The sequence below is a fragment of the Rattus norvegicus genome, chromosome 18 (assembly GCF_036323735.1).
Source record: "Rattus norvegicus strain BN/NHsdMcwi chromosome 18, GRCr8, whole genome shotgun sequence".
Lineage (NCBI taxonomy): Eukaryota > Metazoa > Chordata > Mammalia > Rodentia > Muridae > Rattus > Rattus norvegicus.
This window is the reverse complement of record NC_086036.1, coordinates 56,648,410-56,662,159: the sequence shown is the minus strand read 5'-3', so window position 1 is coordinate 56,662,159 and position 13,750 is coordinate 56,648,410. Positions and strand designations below refer to the sequence as shown.

The 13,750-nt window shown below is 51.7% G+C and overlaps 1 protein-coding gene across 3 annotated transcripts in view; it reads right to left on the bottom strand.

Annotated features, from left to right (window-relative positions):
• The window catches only part of Camk2a (calcium/calmodulin-dependent protein kinase II alpha), a 62,727-nt gene extending 49,346 nt beyond the window's left edge, over positions 1 to 13,381 (bottom strand). Inside the window, exon 1 of one of the 3 annotated variants that reach the window (XM_039096592.2) lies at positions 12,878 to 13,381. In XM_039096592.2, the coding sequence (XP_038952520.1) occupies positions 12,878 to 12,939 (62 nt within the window). In that variant the 5' untranslated portion in view covers positions 12,940 to 13,381. The remainder of the gene's footprint in view (positions 1 to 12,877) is intronic. The other 2 variants (XM_039096593.2, NM_012920.1) reach the window with 2 other exon arrangements.
• Between the last annotated feature and the right edge of the window lie 369 nt (positions 13,382 to 13,750).

Below are 13,750 nucleotides of genomic sequence, written 5' to 3'. Positions count from 1 at the left end.
CCATTACATAGCACTATGCCCTCCCTCAGGTGCACTCCCTATAGGAAGTGGTCCCTTGGGTTGCCCACACTCCTGTACAACTTTGCTAACAACAGGGAGTCTTTGCCACTGCTCTCAAATGGGAGACTTTTCTAGGATGGTTCCCCGAACTCAGAAAAGCACGTTTGCTAGTGTGTTATATAACACAAGCCATGGCGAAGAATACAGATGAGCATCTGGATAAAGCGGAACAGAGGCCAAAGCCTGGGAGATTGCAGCACAGGAGCTCTGCCCCGCTGGAGCTGAGATGCTCCACCTCCCGCCCTTGGCTGTATTCCCTCTCACAGAAGGTGTCTAGGCTCCACGCGTGGGGAGCCTTTGTGAGACTTCTTCCCATAACCGTGTTCAATCACGAACTTGATTTTGGGTCCTCTCATCTCCCCAGAGAATGAAGAATAAGGCAGAAGGTTCCAGGCTTCCAATCAGCGCTTTGTGTTTCTGAAACCAACCTCCATACAGAAACCCATAATGAGTCACTTCCTAAGGATCAAGGTGCTTCACCTGGAAATCCCGGGGGAGATAAAACTTTTGTGTCAGCAACTGGGGTCAAAGACTAAATATGAGAATTAAAAAAACCGCTCCAGTTACCGCTATTACTCAGGAAATTGAAAGGATTTTAGCATCCCTGCTCCAAAACACTAAGTAAAAGGACTAAATGTGTATTATATTCTATCAGCCTAATGATCCTCCCCCATCCCTGACCTGGCCCTCATGAGAGCTGTTTATCCTTTTTCTTGTCTCTCCAACCCAACTAGTGAGTTCCTATGCCTAGCTCCTGGTACCTAGTACTTGGTACCTAGCACTACTTAGTACCTACCTAGCACTTAGTACTCAACACCCAACATCTATAACCTAGCATCTAGCACCCAGTACCAAGAACCACTTGCTAGTACCCCCATGAACAGAACTCGCAAGATCAGGCAGTGATTTTTAAACAGTGAAAGCAACAGAAATGAGGCAGGAGGGAGGATCTCAGTCAGGAGCATTGGGGACAGAAATAGACATTTGAAGACAAGGAGACAGCTGGTACTTAAGAAGCATCCATCTTACCTATGCAGAGGAATGGGCTGGAAAGCCATTGTTAGGCTCCTGTATAGACCTTGATTTCCCATGAGGCCTTAGAGGGAAGTGTTTTTGTGGCTTCATCTGGGCAGGATTCTGAGCTGCCTAGACCTGGTAGGGCCTTGCCTTGTTCACCAATAATACCTGGCCCATGGTGAGTTCATAGCTGGACCACCTTTAGTGTGGCTCAGATGGGTGCAATCAATTACTACATTAATATATACACAACACACACACACACACACACACACACACACACACAAAACCAAACAAAAAAACCCGTAAGACTTCCAGCAGTTGGATGTGGAACACATTTGCAATACCCAGCAGTTCAGAGGCTGAGGCAGGAGGACCATAAATTTGAGGCCAGGAGGTGGGGGACTTGGGAATGTGACTCAGTTGATAGAATGCCCCTATCATGCCCCTAATCTCAATACTTGGTAAGTGGAAGGAAGAGAATCATGAACTCAAAGTCGTCATCCTCAACTACACAGAATTCAAGGTCATGCTGGGTACACAAGAGCCTATGTCAAACATCTGAAACACACACACACATACACACACACACACACACACACACACACACACACACACACACGAGAGAGAGAGAGAGAGAGAGAGAGAGAGAGAGAGAGAGAGAGAGAGAGAGACTTCCCTGTACATATTCTACCTCCTGGAATCAACATTATGGAGCCACCAAGTGGGCTCTGTGCAGGCAGCCTCATGGATCCCAAGGAGCGGGGGCCTAGGAACCACATCTACTGAAGAAGACAAACCTCTCTCGCTGAACAAGAACAACATAGCTTTCCGATGAGTCAGGGGTTGCTGGGCAGGGGTGCTGAGCCCCTGAAGGACATCCTGAGATTGTTGCCCAAGGGTGGGGATGCATAGCCTTCCTGGGGTACTCGGAGGAAGCACCTCCCAAGTCAAGACCCATCTCCTGACCCCAGGATACAGGGTACTCTCAGGCCTGGGTACTGCTAGACTCCTCGTGACCCTACAGCAACCTGAAGAAATAGGAATTAAAATCCCCATTTCACAGGTCTGGAAACTGCAGCTCCAAGTGAGAAGGAATATGTCTAGGGAGGCAGCAAAGAGAACTCAGGTCACTAAAGCCTTTCCTCCCGGCTCCACTGAAGGCAGGCAGGTGGAGTCCTCAGAGCTAGGGCTCTGGCTCACAGAGGTCTTCTCCTGGCTGGCCACCAATGGACCTGGGTGACTCTACACTTAGATTCTGATCTTTCTCCCCTTAAGAGGGCAGTGGCAGCACCCATTCTGGGTGCTCTGGGAGATTAGGTGAGGTGCTCACTGTGGAGCACTGGACCCAGGACTAGGATTGCAGAACACAGGACAGAGTAGAGGGTGAAAGCGGCCTGCTGAGGGAGCAGAGGCCTGAGTGTGGGGGTTCCTCCTATCTCTTAGGCTTTATGGTCCCATCTACACTGAGGAAGGCTCCCTTCCTGTCAGGATAGGAATCAGACACACAAGGTGAGAATCCAGGAGCCAAGCTGAGAGTGAGGCTGCCACCGGGGAGCTCTCCCTTCGGTTCCTTGCATTCTTTGTTTAGGAAAAGCTTGTTGGTTCCTTTCTGTCCTGCAGCCCAGAAGCTTCAGCAAATGGAGAAGCTAGCCCACCCCTCCCAGGGTTCTGAGCTGAGCAGGGGGTTAGCAGTGACCCGGCAGGCCAGAGCCTGGCAATTGGAAGTCAGGCGGAGTAGGAACCTCAAGGAGACGGAGAAGAAGTGGCTCCAGAGGAAGGGGAAGAGAGGATGCTGGAGTGGGGCGAGGGGGATTTCTTGAGAATACCTATGAACGTGTGCCTGTGTTCCTAAGCACAAGGGCAAGCATGGTGTAGACAGGGAGGGTAGATGGTGTTCCTCGGTGTAGAGAGGGGATGAGGGTGGAAGCCTGCTCCAGGTACAAGGGGAGGACACCTAGACACAGAGTTGGTTAGCACCTGGCTCTAGCTGAGTCTGTGATACCATGAGTTATTAGGTGTGTCGCTCTCAGACTTTCTCCATGTGTCCAGGAGCTGTAGGCAAGCGCCGGAGAATGGGACTTTCAGGTCTCAGTCATTCTGGGAGTACTTTGATAGGGATGGGCCCTGTGGGCTCCAGTTTCTTCACTGGCATCCTGAGGCTGAGGAAAGACTGAGACTCCACAGTACAGAGACCTGTCTGCTTCAGTACTATATCCTAGTCAATGTCACCTGCTATTCTGTGGGCGGGTTAAGAGTGGCCCAGCCTGAGTTCAAATCGCCATCGCTGTTCAGACCAGCAAGTGACATCATCTCAGTCTGTCTGCCTCCTCCCTCCCATAGAATGCGGACAATAGAGTCCCCACCCTGAGCAGTTGCTTCAAGGATTCAATGCGATAATAAGGCAGGCAATGTGTTCAGCAGAGTCCCTGGGGTATAGTAAATGCTCAAGAAAGGATGCCTTGTATGGGCATCGTTAGATCAAGAGGATGAAAACCGTTACAAAATGGACCCAATCTGCTGAGGTTGCAGGGGGTGGGGGGAGCCTGGCAAGGAGAGAAGGGGACTCTCCCCAGGGCTGAACAGTCTCTCCTGGGTGTGTGCACCAGAAGTGAACGTGAGCTGGGACAAGGAGGCCCCACCCAGCACCACACAGGCAGTACGAGGACAGCAAAGTGGGTCTGTTGCTGAGAATGTGGGAAAGCGCTAATGGGCTGTGAAGAGCGACTGGCGCTGGGAAATTGTTTTCTGGCTGACAATCAGAGCTGGTGTCCTGGTGGCCTGGGTGTGGCTGACTGCCAAGCACAGGTGCCCATAATCATCTCTGGCCTAGACCCTCTTGAAGAGTTACCATGGCAGCCAGGGGACTAGATGGGAGATGAGAAGACCAGAATCCTCACCCAACTGACTTATCCTGATGGGTCTCAGTTTCCCTATGTAAAAGAGGGGAATGACAAGTTCTAGCCCTACGTCCTCCTGGACACCCCAACAGGTCACTTCATCTTTCTCTGTAGGCTCTCAGGGTCTCAGCAGAAAGGAACATGTCTGTGTAGGGACAGCATAGGGACTTTCTGGGTACAGTCTACATGCAAATTTGTCCTACACCCTTGGGGTCCTATTGTCTGGGATGCTTTCAGTCCTCAGGACTTCCCTGCGTTGACTGCTTTCATAAACATCCCCCCCCCCCCCATAAAGTGAAACAAGCGTCCTCTCAACTCAGCAGCCTGGTTGCCTGATTCCCTCTTCCTTCATGCTGCCAAACTTCCAGAACAAATGTCCGACATCCGCTGCCTCCTCTTCCCACCTCCTACACTCCGGGAACCCACCACAATCTGGTCACCGCCCCCAAGGCGCCAAGGAAGAAATACGTATGCCAGGCTCACCCACCCAGTGCCTCCCCTTCCCCCAGCCCTGGCAGCACCCCTTGGGCCTAACCTGCCTCTCCTGCCCCACCCTATGGGTACTTGGTACCCTGAACGCATGGCTCTGTGGTTCATCCTCAGCAATAATACTCCTTCCACCCATTGCCTACCAACTGCCACTCCCTGTTCTCTCTGCATTTGTCCTCTGGCCACTTCCTCCTCCCGCCCTGGGCCAGGGCTATAAGCTAGGCCTCCAGGAAGGACCTAAACTTTGATGAACCCATTTACAATGTCATTAAAAATGATCCTGTGTCTGTATGAGCTCTGAGCAAAGACTGTGCACTCTTCTTCAATGTCACAAAGGAGCCCGTGACTCCCCCTGAAGGGTTTAATCACTCTGGCTGTCACCCCTAGAGATCTACACACATGGGCTCCTCTTGCTTTCAGAGCTCCAGTCCCATCCTTCGAGCTATCCATCCTCCTGTTTGGATGCTGGCTACATGGCAGGTGTTTTCCAACCAGTCTCCCCCCAACCCCCAAAACCTCCCTCTGTTAAGATCTGTGAGCCTTCTACCACTCCGAGCCAAGCTGAGATGATCTCAGAAGGTTCCTGGCCCAGTACAGATGGACCTGCCGTCTGGCATAAGATTTGAACCTTGTCCTATTGTTCTTAGGACCAGGCAAGTTCTTAGGAGGGAACTTAGCCCAGGCAAGCTGATCTGATTGCCCAAGGTGTGGAACTCAGAGCAGGTATGGTTACAACATCTACAGGAGGGCAAAGAGCTAAGATTGGCACCAGAGCATTGTCTCACCTGGTAGACCACAGTGTGAGACCCATCTGGCTATATGGTGAGCTGGCATGCCTGGTATATCTTACCACAGAGGTCAACAGGTAAAGAAACTGAGGCCGAGAAAACTTGGACCAGGCCTTCTGACTCGGACCATTGTTTTCAATCTCCCTACACAGTCAGGGTGGGAGAGAGCCCTGACTTTGGATCCGCAGCTGCGCTTTAAGTCTGTGAGAACTGGGCAAGATTCCACATGTTAAAAAAAGAGAGCAGTGCGCAGGGAGGATGGCCATAGCTTATACAAGCATCCCCCAATCCTCAAGGTCACCAAAAAGCTGTGGCCAGCAGAGTCCATTTTGGAAGTAAAAGGGAATCAGACACAAGGCATTTTCACAGCTCCCAGCCTTCTGCAACCTTAAGCAGGTCTTTCCCATCAGTGACACCAACGGTCGATGAAGTTGTGTATAAATCCCTCTCTCTTTCTTTTTGTTTGTTTGTTTTAAGCAATGGTATCCTTTCTTAATAATGGGCAAGCAAAATTGAGCTGTGCCAGTTCCAGGGAGCAAACTGATGAGATAGGCCAGGACCCAGGATGCCCTGTGCTTTGTGTGCCCCTCTCTTCCTGTCTCCACAGTACCTCTGTGAGCAGATGGCCACATGCCACAGCATAATACAACCAGAACATCCCAGGACCTGCTGCTGAAACCTCGCCTCGCTCCTCCTGTCCCCGGCAGTGGTGCTGCACCGCCCACTCCCAGACTCCAGAAGATGCTGTGGGGACGAGCTGTCCTGAACCCCCCACTCCACCGCCAACCCAGCAGAAGTCTCTCGGAGGACACAGAAGGCCTCAGAACCGGAAGAGTCTGTTTGTTGAAGGGAACACTGAATCAACAGAAGTTCCAACATAGTCCCTGTTTGGTTGCCCGTGCCTTTTCTTGAATGGGTTACAAAAAGGGAAGATAGGGGAATAATATACTCAACCCCTTGGGGGAGAAGCACAAATGGACAAAGCAGAAGAAAGGCAAACAGGCTTCCTTGTTCAGCTCTTTCTCAGACCTTGCCTATCCCTTCCGTGGTGCCCACCACAGAGCTTGCCCCAGTGTTAGAGAAGCCCTAGGAGCAGAGAACCATGCCCTGGAGTAAGCGGAGTCTGGAAGGCCCAGTTCTTGTGAGTCACCCATCTTCTGGGTCATAATCCACTGTTCATAGAGCAAGTGCACCCGGACTGGGCCCTGGGTTATTCTCAATGGAACAAAGAGTATCCCAGCACCCTCACCGTCCCCCAAATCATTCTTACAAGCTTGTTACAAGGTGAGGGCAGGATGGTTGGTCAGGAAGATGCCAGGGAGGCCAAGAGCTGTGAACAGGAGTTTGCCTGTCAGCCACATTGATCCCATATCCAGAGGCTGTTGGCAACAGGGACAGCTCTGATCCTTAGAGAGTGCTCTCTGGTGTTGGAATTAAACCTGCCTCTTGACAGTCTGTCCTCTATGATCCTTAGTCCCTGACAAGCCCTGCTCAAGTTCCCCACTCCTCAGTTTTACCTTCTAGACCTCCACCACTCTGCCAGTCCTGCCCCTGCCTTCTACAGACAGGACTTAGCATCTGGAAGTTGGGGAGTGGACTCTGTAGACCAGAAATGAATGGGACTCCATGTGCCCCAAGCAGCATTGTGATTGGGGACACACTCATCCCCTCTTCCCTCTGGCAAGGTCTCATTCAGCCTCCAGCTCCCAGGGCCACCTCAGGGCAGTCCCCCATAATACCTCTGTTCCTCTCTAGCAGAGTTTCAAGACTCACCACCCCTGTTTGTGCTGCTGGCCCTGTGTCCAGCTGCATTTTAAGGACTGGATGTTGGGGTACCCATTCTGTTGTTGTTGTTGTTGTTGTTGTTATTGTTGCTATTGTTTGGTATTTTGAGACAAGGTCTTCCTGTGTAGCCTTGGCTAATCTAGAACTCATTGTGTAGGTCAAGCTGAGTTTGAACTCATATAGAGATCCACCTGCCCCTGTCTCCTGAGTGTTGTGATTACAGGCATGGACCACCATGGTCAGCATCCAAGTGCATCTAAGTAATCAGTTTAGAAGAGATTTGTCTCTGGCTTTGTACTGGATTGTGCAACCCACGAGGACAGAGGCCACGTAAGTCCTGCCTCGGAGCACAATGAACATTGCCCAAGATCGGGGACTGAGAAATGCACGTGGAAATGGCCACAAGGATCACAGAAAAACTCCACCCTTATAAAATGACACCAAGGTACCAAGGCCATCAACATTCTGCGGCTCAGTGAGTCCCAGGGGCTGCACAGCACCTCCTGATACTGTGTGCAGCCATGGACTTTGAGCGTCTAGAGTGCCAGGCTGGGGCTCTTGGTGTGGGTGGCACTTGGTTTGCTTGAGGTAGGCTCGTAATAGTTCATGGAAGTAGTTATCATAAGAGGGCAGGCCTTGGGCAGTGTGCATTCGGGGACAGTGTGAGCTGGAACAGAGGATTTGCCCAGAGACAAGAAAAGGGTGAGAAAGAAATAGACCAAAGAAATGAAGAGACATGTATGATGAGATAGAGTCCAGAAGTCCAACCAACGCCATCTTGCTGTCCCCACATTGGAAATTAGATTCATATTACATGTTCTGTGTCATCTTGTGTGTGTGTGGTGTGTGTGTGTGTGTGTGTGTGTGTGTGTGTGTGTGTGTGTGTGTGTGTGTGTGTACATGCGTGCACTAGCCCAGAGGGCTGCCCTCGCAGCACTTAGAGGGCTGCAGCTTCAGGCTGCAGGGCTGCTGACAGCACTGTCACTGTGCTTCAGAGGAAGGCAGGAGGGAGGGAGGAGGCTTGGAGGGTGTCAGTGTGTCTCAGCCTGTGTGGGGGCGCCTGTGGGGGGTGGAGGGCTGCAGCATGCACAAGAACATGTGCCTTCGTGCTGCTCTGTTGATGTGGAGAAGCCAGGAAAGGACGTCCCTTCCCCTGTCCTCGCACCTCTCCCTGCCATCCAGGTCCTATCTGTTTCCCCATTTCCCATCCTTTGGCTATCGCTGTAGCCTAGGAGAAAGCACCATGCTCTACGAGTGGTCTCTGTCCATGCAGGACATGCACAGTCTCCACAGCCCATCCAATGCTGGAGCATAAGAGCTGCGGTTTTTCTCCCAGTCCTCCAAGGAAGGAGGCCGCAGAGGGCAGCCCTTCAGCCGTCTCCAGAGATAGGACACCCCCACACAAACACACACTTTACTGACAGTGAGGCTGAAACACACAAAGAGCAAGTGGTTCATCCAAGGTAGCCCAGGAAAGTCAAAGCAGAAAGTGAACAGCAGCTCGGTTATCTGCCCTCACTGCCCCCAGCCTCCACCACAAAGACCACTGCCCCTTTCCTCTGCTTCCCAGACAAGAGGAAAGCTGTGTCTCAGATACAGCACTAGGTGGGGCCTTGCTCAGCAACCTCCCAGAGACCAGGTCACAGTCCCTTGAGGTTTCCCTACCCCTCCTCTAGCCCCAGTCTGCTCATCTGTAAAATGGCTGAGTAAACCTCCCCCACTTCCCCTTAGGGGTGGAGCTAATGGATGGAAAGGTACCATGAGGGTGAGGCCCAATGCTGCTGGTAGGAGGGTTTAGGTGCAAACAAAGCTGTCCAGGTAAGGCCCTGGTGCTGTAGCCTACTCTCGCCATGATGCTGTTCTTTGTCCTTCCATACGGAAAGGCAAAGTGACCAAACACATGCTACATACAGAGCATGAGGTCTTGCACATCTAGCACCTTGAAGCCCAGTGTAAGGAGCTTCCTCTAAGCCAAGCCACCACCCACAAATCAACCCACCCAATTGTGGTACAGGACTAAAAGCTGTGCAGGAAGGGGTTCAGGTTCAGGACCAGCCCCCAAGTCCCTGTCAACCTTGCAGCCACCCACACTCCTACCAGCCTCCCCTACCCTGCACTGCCTGAGTCAACTTCAGATCCCTGTTTCTAGAGAGAAAAGAGTGGGCTGAGCTCTCTCCTCCCTTCTCTCTCTCTTAAATACAATCTCCTTCTGAGGTTCCTTTTGTCCAGAGCAACAATTGTAGGTCCGCAGAGCAAGTCTCTAACCTAACCTCTGCAGGTGGAGGCAGAGGTAGCCTGGGGATGCAGTGTCTAGAAGAGACACTCTACCCAGGGGTCTGCCTGAGCTCTCCAGAGCTTCCCTTACCCTTCTCCACCCACCACCCTCCCTTTCTATTGATTCTGGACATCAGAGAAGACTGAATGAGTAGGAGGGAACTCTGAGGGTTAGCCTGGCCCTGCCTGACACTGCAGCCCACTTTAAGCATATGCTTCAATTTCTTTCATTCCAAGGAGGGCAGAGGAGTGGGTCAAGGGAAAAGGGAGGGAATTCATCTCTGGGTCCCTAGAAACAGCCTTTCTTAATCCTATATGGGATGCAGAATCAACTTCTTAGCTTTTTTGAATTTATGTGCTTCAGTGTGAGGGCATTGGTGGGGGAGGGCGGTCCTCAGTATAGAAACATCTAGAAGTTCCAGAAACCCCTATTCAGGGCTACCTCCAGGCTGGAGAGGAATCTCTGCTTCCACCCTAGACTCCTGGAAGGCCGCTGGTAACAAGGCAGTCTTCACTGGGCAGGATGCCAATGAGTCTTGATGAAGCACCAGCCTTCTTCTATGTTATGGTAAGCCAGGGCCCAGTCAGAGGTCAACCGCAGTCTCTCAAGTGTCTTTTTTAAGGCCCGGCCCAGCTAGGTAACCTGCTGATTATGTAGACAGTATTGGGCAGGGGCTTAGTATCTAGGTAGTCACACGGTGTCTTAGCTAGAAGACACAGGATCATCCACTAAAGGGTAAACTCTACAGAAACACGTCTTCTTTGCCCCCCTCCTGGAAGAGGAGCCCAGGGAGACCTTGAACAGCATTCCCTAAACAAAAGATAAACGTTGAGAAGGTACTGCCTCCTTCTTTAGGCCTGTCCAATCCTTGAGGACAACAGCCACCCCAGCGGCAACGGCCAGCCAGATGCCTACTGCGTGCCAAGCTTGAGGTTACGTCTTCACAGGTCATCTACATAATTCGACCAGCCTTCTGAGTCTCCGGCTTGCAGGGCAGAAAGAGTGGCAGCCTGCCCAATGTCACAGAGCTAAGGGTCATGTGGGGCAGCCCCTCCCTGCAAAAGACACAGGGTTCACCCTTCATAGGGTACCCTGGCCTGTGTCACACAGACAGCCCAGGCAGAAGCCAGCCCACTACAGCCCCTTCCTCTTCACCCAAGCCTCTTCAAGCACAGGGTCATGCACCGTTTCCTGAGGTCCCACAAGCTCTGACACCGCAAGCAGCATTTTATAGGTTTATACGTTTTCCTGGGGAATGTCTATTTAGACTTTCCTCTGAATCCTGGAGGAATAAGTGACCTAAAAAGAGGTTAAAAGCACCAATAGTTCTGGAAGGAGGAGGTCTGAAGTTGATTGGACAAGACCTGGTGTCTGCCACCCTCGGTTTTCCTCTGCCCCTTCTCTGACACCTCTGAGTATCCAGGAAGGCAGAGGAGCTGAGAAGGCCAAGTCAGCCCACAGAGCCCAATCCTAATGATCCCCATTTCTCCTCAGGGCAAAGGAGCAGTTCTCTGTCACTGTGATCCCTGAAGTCCCATCTTAACTCCTTCCCTTATGTTCTATGACGCACTCCTGGCTGAGCCAGCCTCGGTGGCCCCTGAAAGGCAGCTCCTGTCTATTCAAGAAATTCTTAGGTTCCAAGTGAATACCAGACATGCTCTGGAAAGGGGTCTCCCAATAAACTTTAAGAGACAGTCCTCCTGAGCAGACCTAAAGACTGTATTCCTGCCCCCACCCCTGCCTCCAACGCAAAGACGTGCAGAATAGCTGGAAGTCTGTAGGCAAATATGAATACACATTTGCACAAGGGAGCTAGGATATGTGTAGGTCTTGGTCTCGTCTCAGTCTTGGTCTTGATGTTGGTCTCTGTCTCTCTCTATCTCTCTATCTCTATCTCTGACTCTGTCTCTCTCTGTCTCTCTGTCTGTCTCTCTCTCTGTCTCTGTCTCTCTCTTTCTGTCTCTCTGTCTCTCTGTCTCTCTGTCTCTCTCTCTCTCTCTGTGTGTGAATGTGTTCAGGGGCTATGCTTATACACAGCCATAGGTCCACCTCCCACACATATGCAGGCAACAGCATAAGCTCACACATGCCTACAACACCCACACACCCACATGAGCCTAGGCCACACACACACACACACACACACACAGAGAGAGAGAGAGAGAGAGAGAGAGAGAGCTTTCTTTACATATTCCTCAAGTCACATGCACCCTCAAGAACATTCTGTTCACATTTCACATCTGTGACCTTACACACACACATACACACACACACACACACACACACACACACACACACGATGTTCACTGAGAGTACCCATCTCTGACCTGCCACACATGTGCACACAGATGCATGTTCAAACCTTTGCTGCAACACCACCTAGCCAAGAGCAACCCTTGCATAATTGCATGCATGCAACCTTGCAGTGCACACTGACATTTTTGGGCTTGCCATACAAATATCACACACACACACATACACACACACATACACACACACACACCTCTTCATGTTTTACTTGCACCAGTGTTTGCCCTTTTAGTTCGCAGTGTGCCCAGTGTCAGCTCTTATACAACTCCATCTGCTCCCCACAGATTTCATATATAGCCTCTCCTCAACATAACTGTACCTGCAGGACCTCACACTGGCGCATCTGCTCACAGAGCCCCTTGTCTCATGTTCCTGCTGCTACAGCAGGAACCAAACAGGGCTGGTAGGATCACTTATGCATCTGTGGGGCACTCTGCCAAACTGCTCCCCAACTCCTGATCCATCCCAGGACCCCCACAACCCAGCTGGGAACATCTAGAAACCTCTTATGTCTGTTGCCTGCTGCTCTGCTGGAGGGAACCTCTCTCCTCGCAGCCTCCCAAGGTATAGAGGTATAACACCAAAGGCAACTTTGCCAAAGGACCACAGTTTTTGTGCACACAGCCACAGTGGCACCCCCAGCTGGCTGACTGTCCTTCCCCTCCTCCCAACACCTCGATTGCTTTACGTTAACTCCTTCAGCACTGAAGCTCTCGCTCCTGGAAGGAAGCTGGGAAAGCAGAAAGGAATGTGTCAGAGAAAAGCTAGCTGCCCTGCATAGAGTCTAAAGTCAGGATCTCCAAGTAGGGGGAATGGAAGGGGGGAGGGGGCGGGGGTGAAGTCTCTCCGTCACTGGAGGTTTCTAAGTACAACTACAGAAAAGATTCCAGCTCAGACCCAGCCAAGTGGGAAAATCCCTTTCAAACCCCAAGTTTCTGAAAATCTTTGTGAACCCAGGTCGTGTGTACTTGTATGCATAGGTGTGTGCAAATACCATCAATATCAATCTGCTTCCTTTCCAACACACACACACACACACACACACACACACACACACACACACAACCAGGCTGACTGGGCACATAAATGTGTCAACGCCTAACTCTGGACAGCCTATGCATACACAGTGCTTCCAAATCATGCTGCACGCCTCCGTCTGCATGCACGGGAGAGCTTTAGTCACATAGGCACACGCCCCCCTGCCCAAGAGGCTGATCCCCATGCCCTCTAGGACTGCCCGAGGTGTGACTCACTTTCCCAGTTCCTCGAAGAGCTGGTACTCTTCCGTGAATCGGGTGCAGGTGATGGTAGCCATCCTGGCACTGGGCAGGCAGGCGAGGCTTTAGGCTCGGGACTAGGACTGGGATGCTGATACTCTGCTCCCAGAACTAGGGGCCACTCGCCTGCCCGTGCTCCTGAGTGCAAATGGAGAACCAGCTTGATTGACGAGCTTGGGGCTTCTGAGCAGGGCACTGTGGCTGCTCACAGCCTCGCGAGCCTTCGTCAGCATCCAGGTCCCCATGGCAACCACCTCCGAAACGCCCTGTTCCCGTTGCCCCGGTAACTGCCTCCCCAACACCTGCCTGCCTTTCACTTCAAAACCTGCTCCTCCGTTGCCCTGGCCTTATATACACAATACTGCAGGACTGTGTGGGCCCAGAAGCAAGTGGACCTTGTTCTCCCAGGGTGATGTACTGAGGGGGTTGGAGAAGGGGATGTGAACAAACTTAGTCCACAAGTGATCTTCTCTTCCTACCTCCCCCACCTCCAACTATAGGGCCCTTTTAACAGACGGGATGGGATTAAGTGGGGCAAAGAGGCAGTTGCTATGGTAACAGCTAGTGGGTGCCACATTCTGGGATGGTCCTTGAGAAAGACAGGATGTAGTTACCCTGGCAACTTCATCTCCTCTGGAGAGACAGGTATTGCCCCGTTGCCCTGGCAACAGCTGGGTTCTAAGGTTTACAGGGGGAAGGATGGCTAATTCATCTTTCTCCTTCCCTTCCCCCTTGTAGTCTCTGTAATGGTTTCTCTGCTCCCTCTGGGAATTGGTCTGGTTGACTTGGCCTCAGCCTCTGTCCCTATTTCTCTCCTGCTCTCTCTCTCTCTCTCTCTCTCTCTCTCTC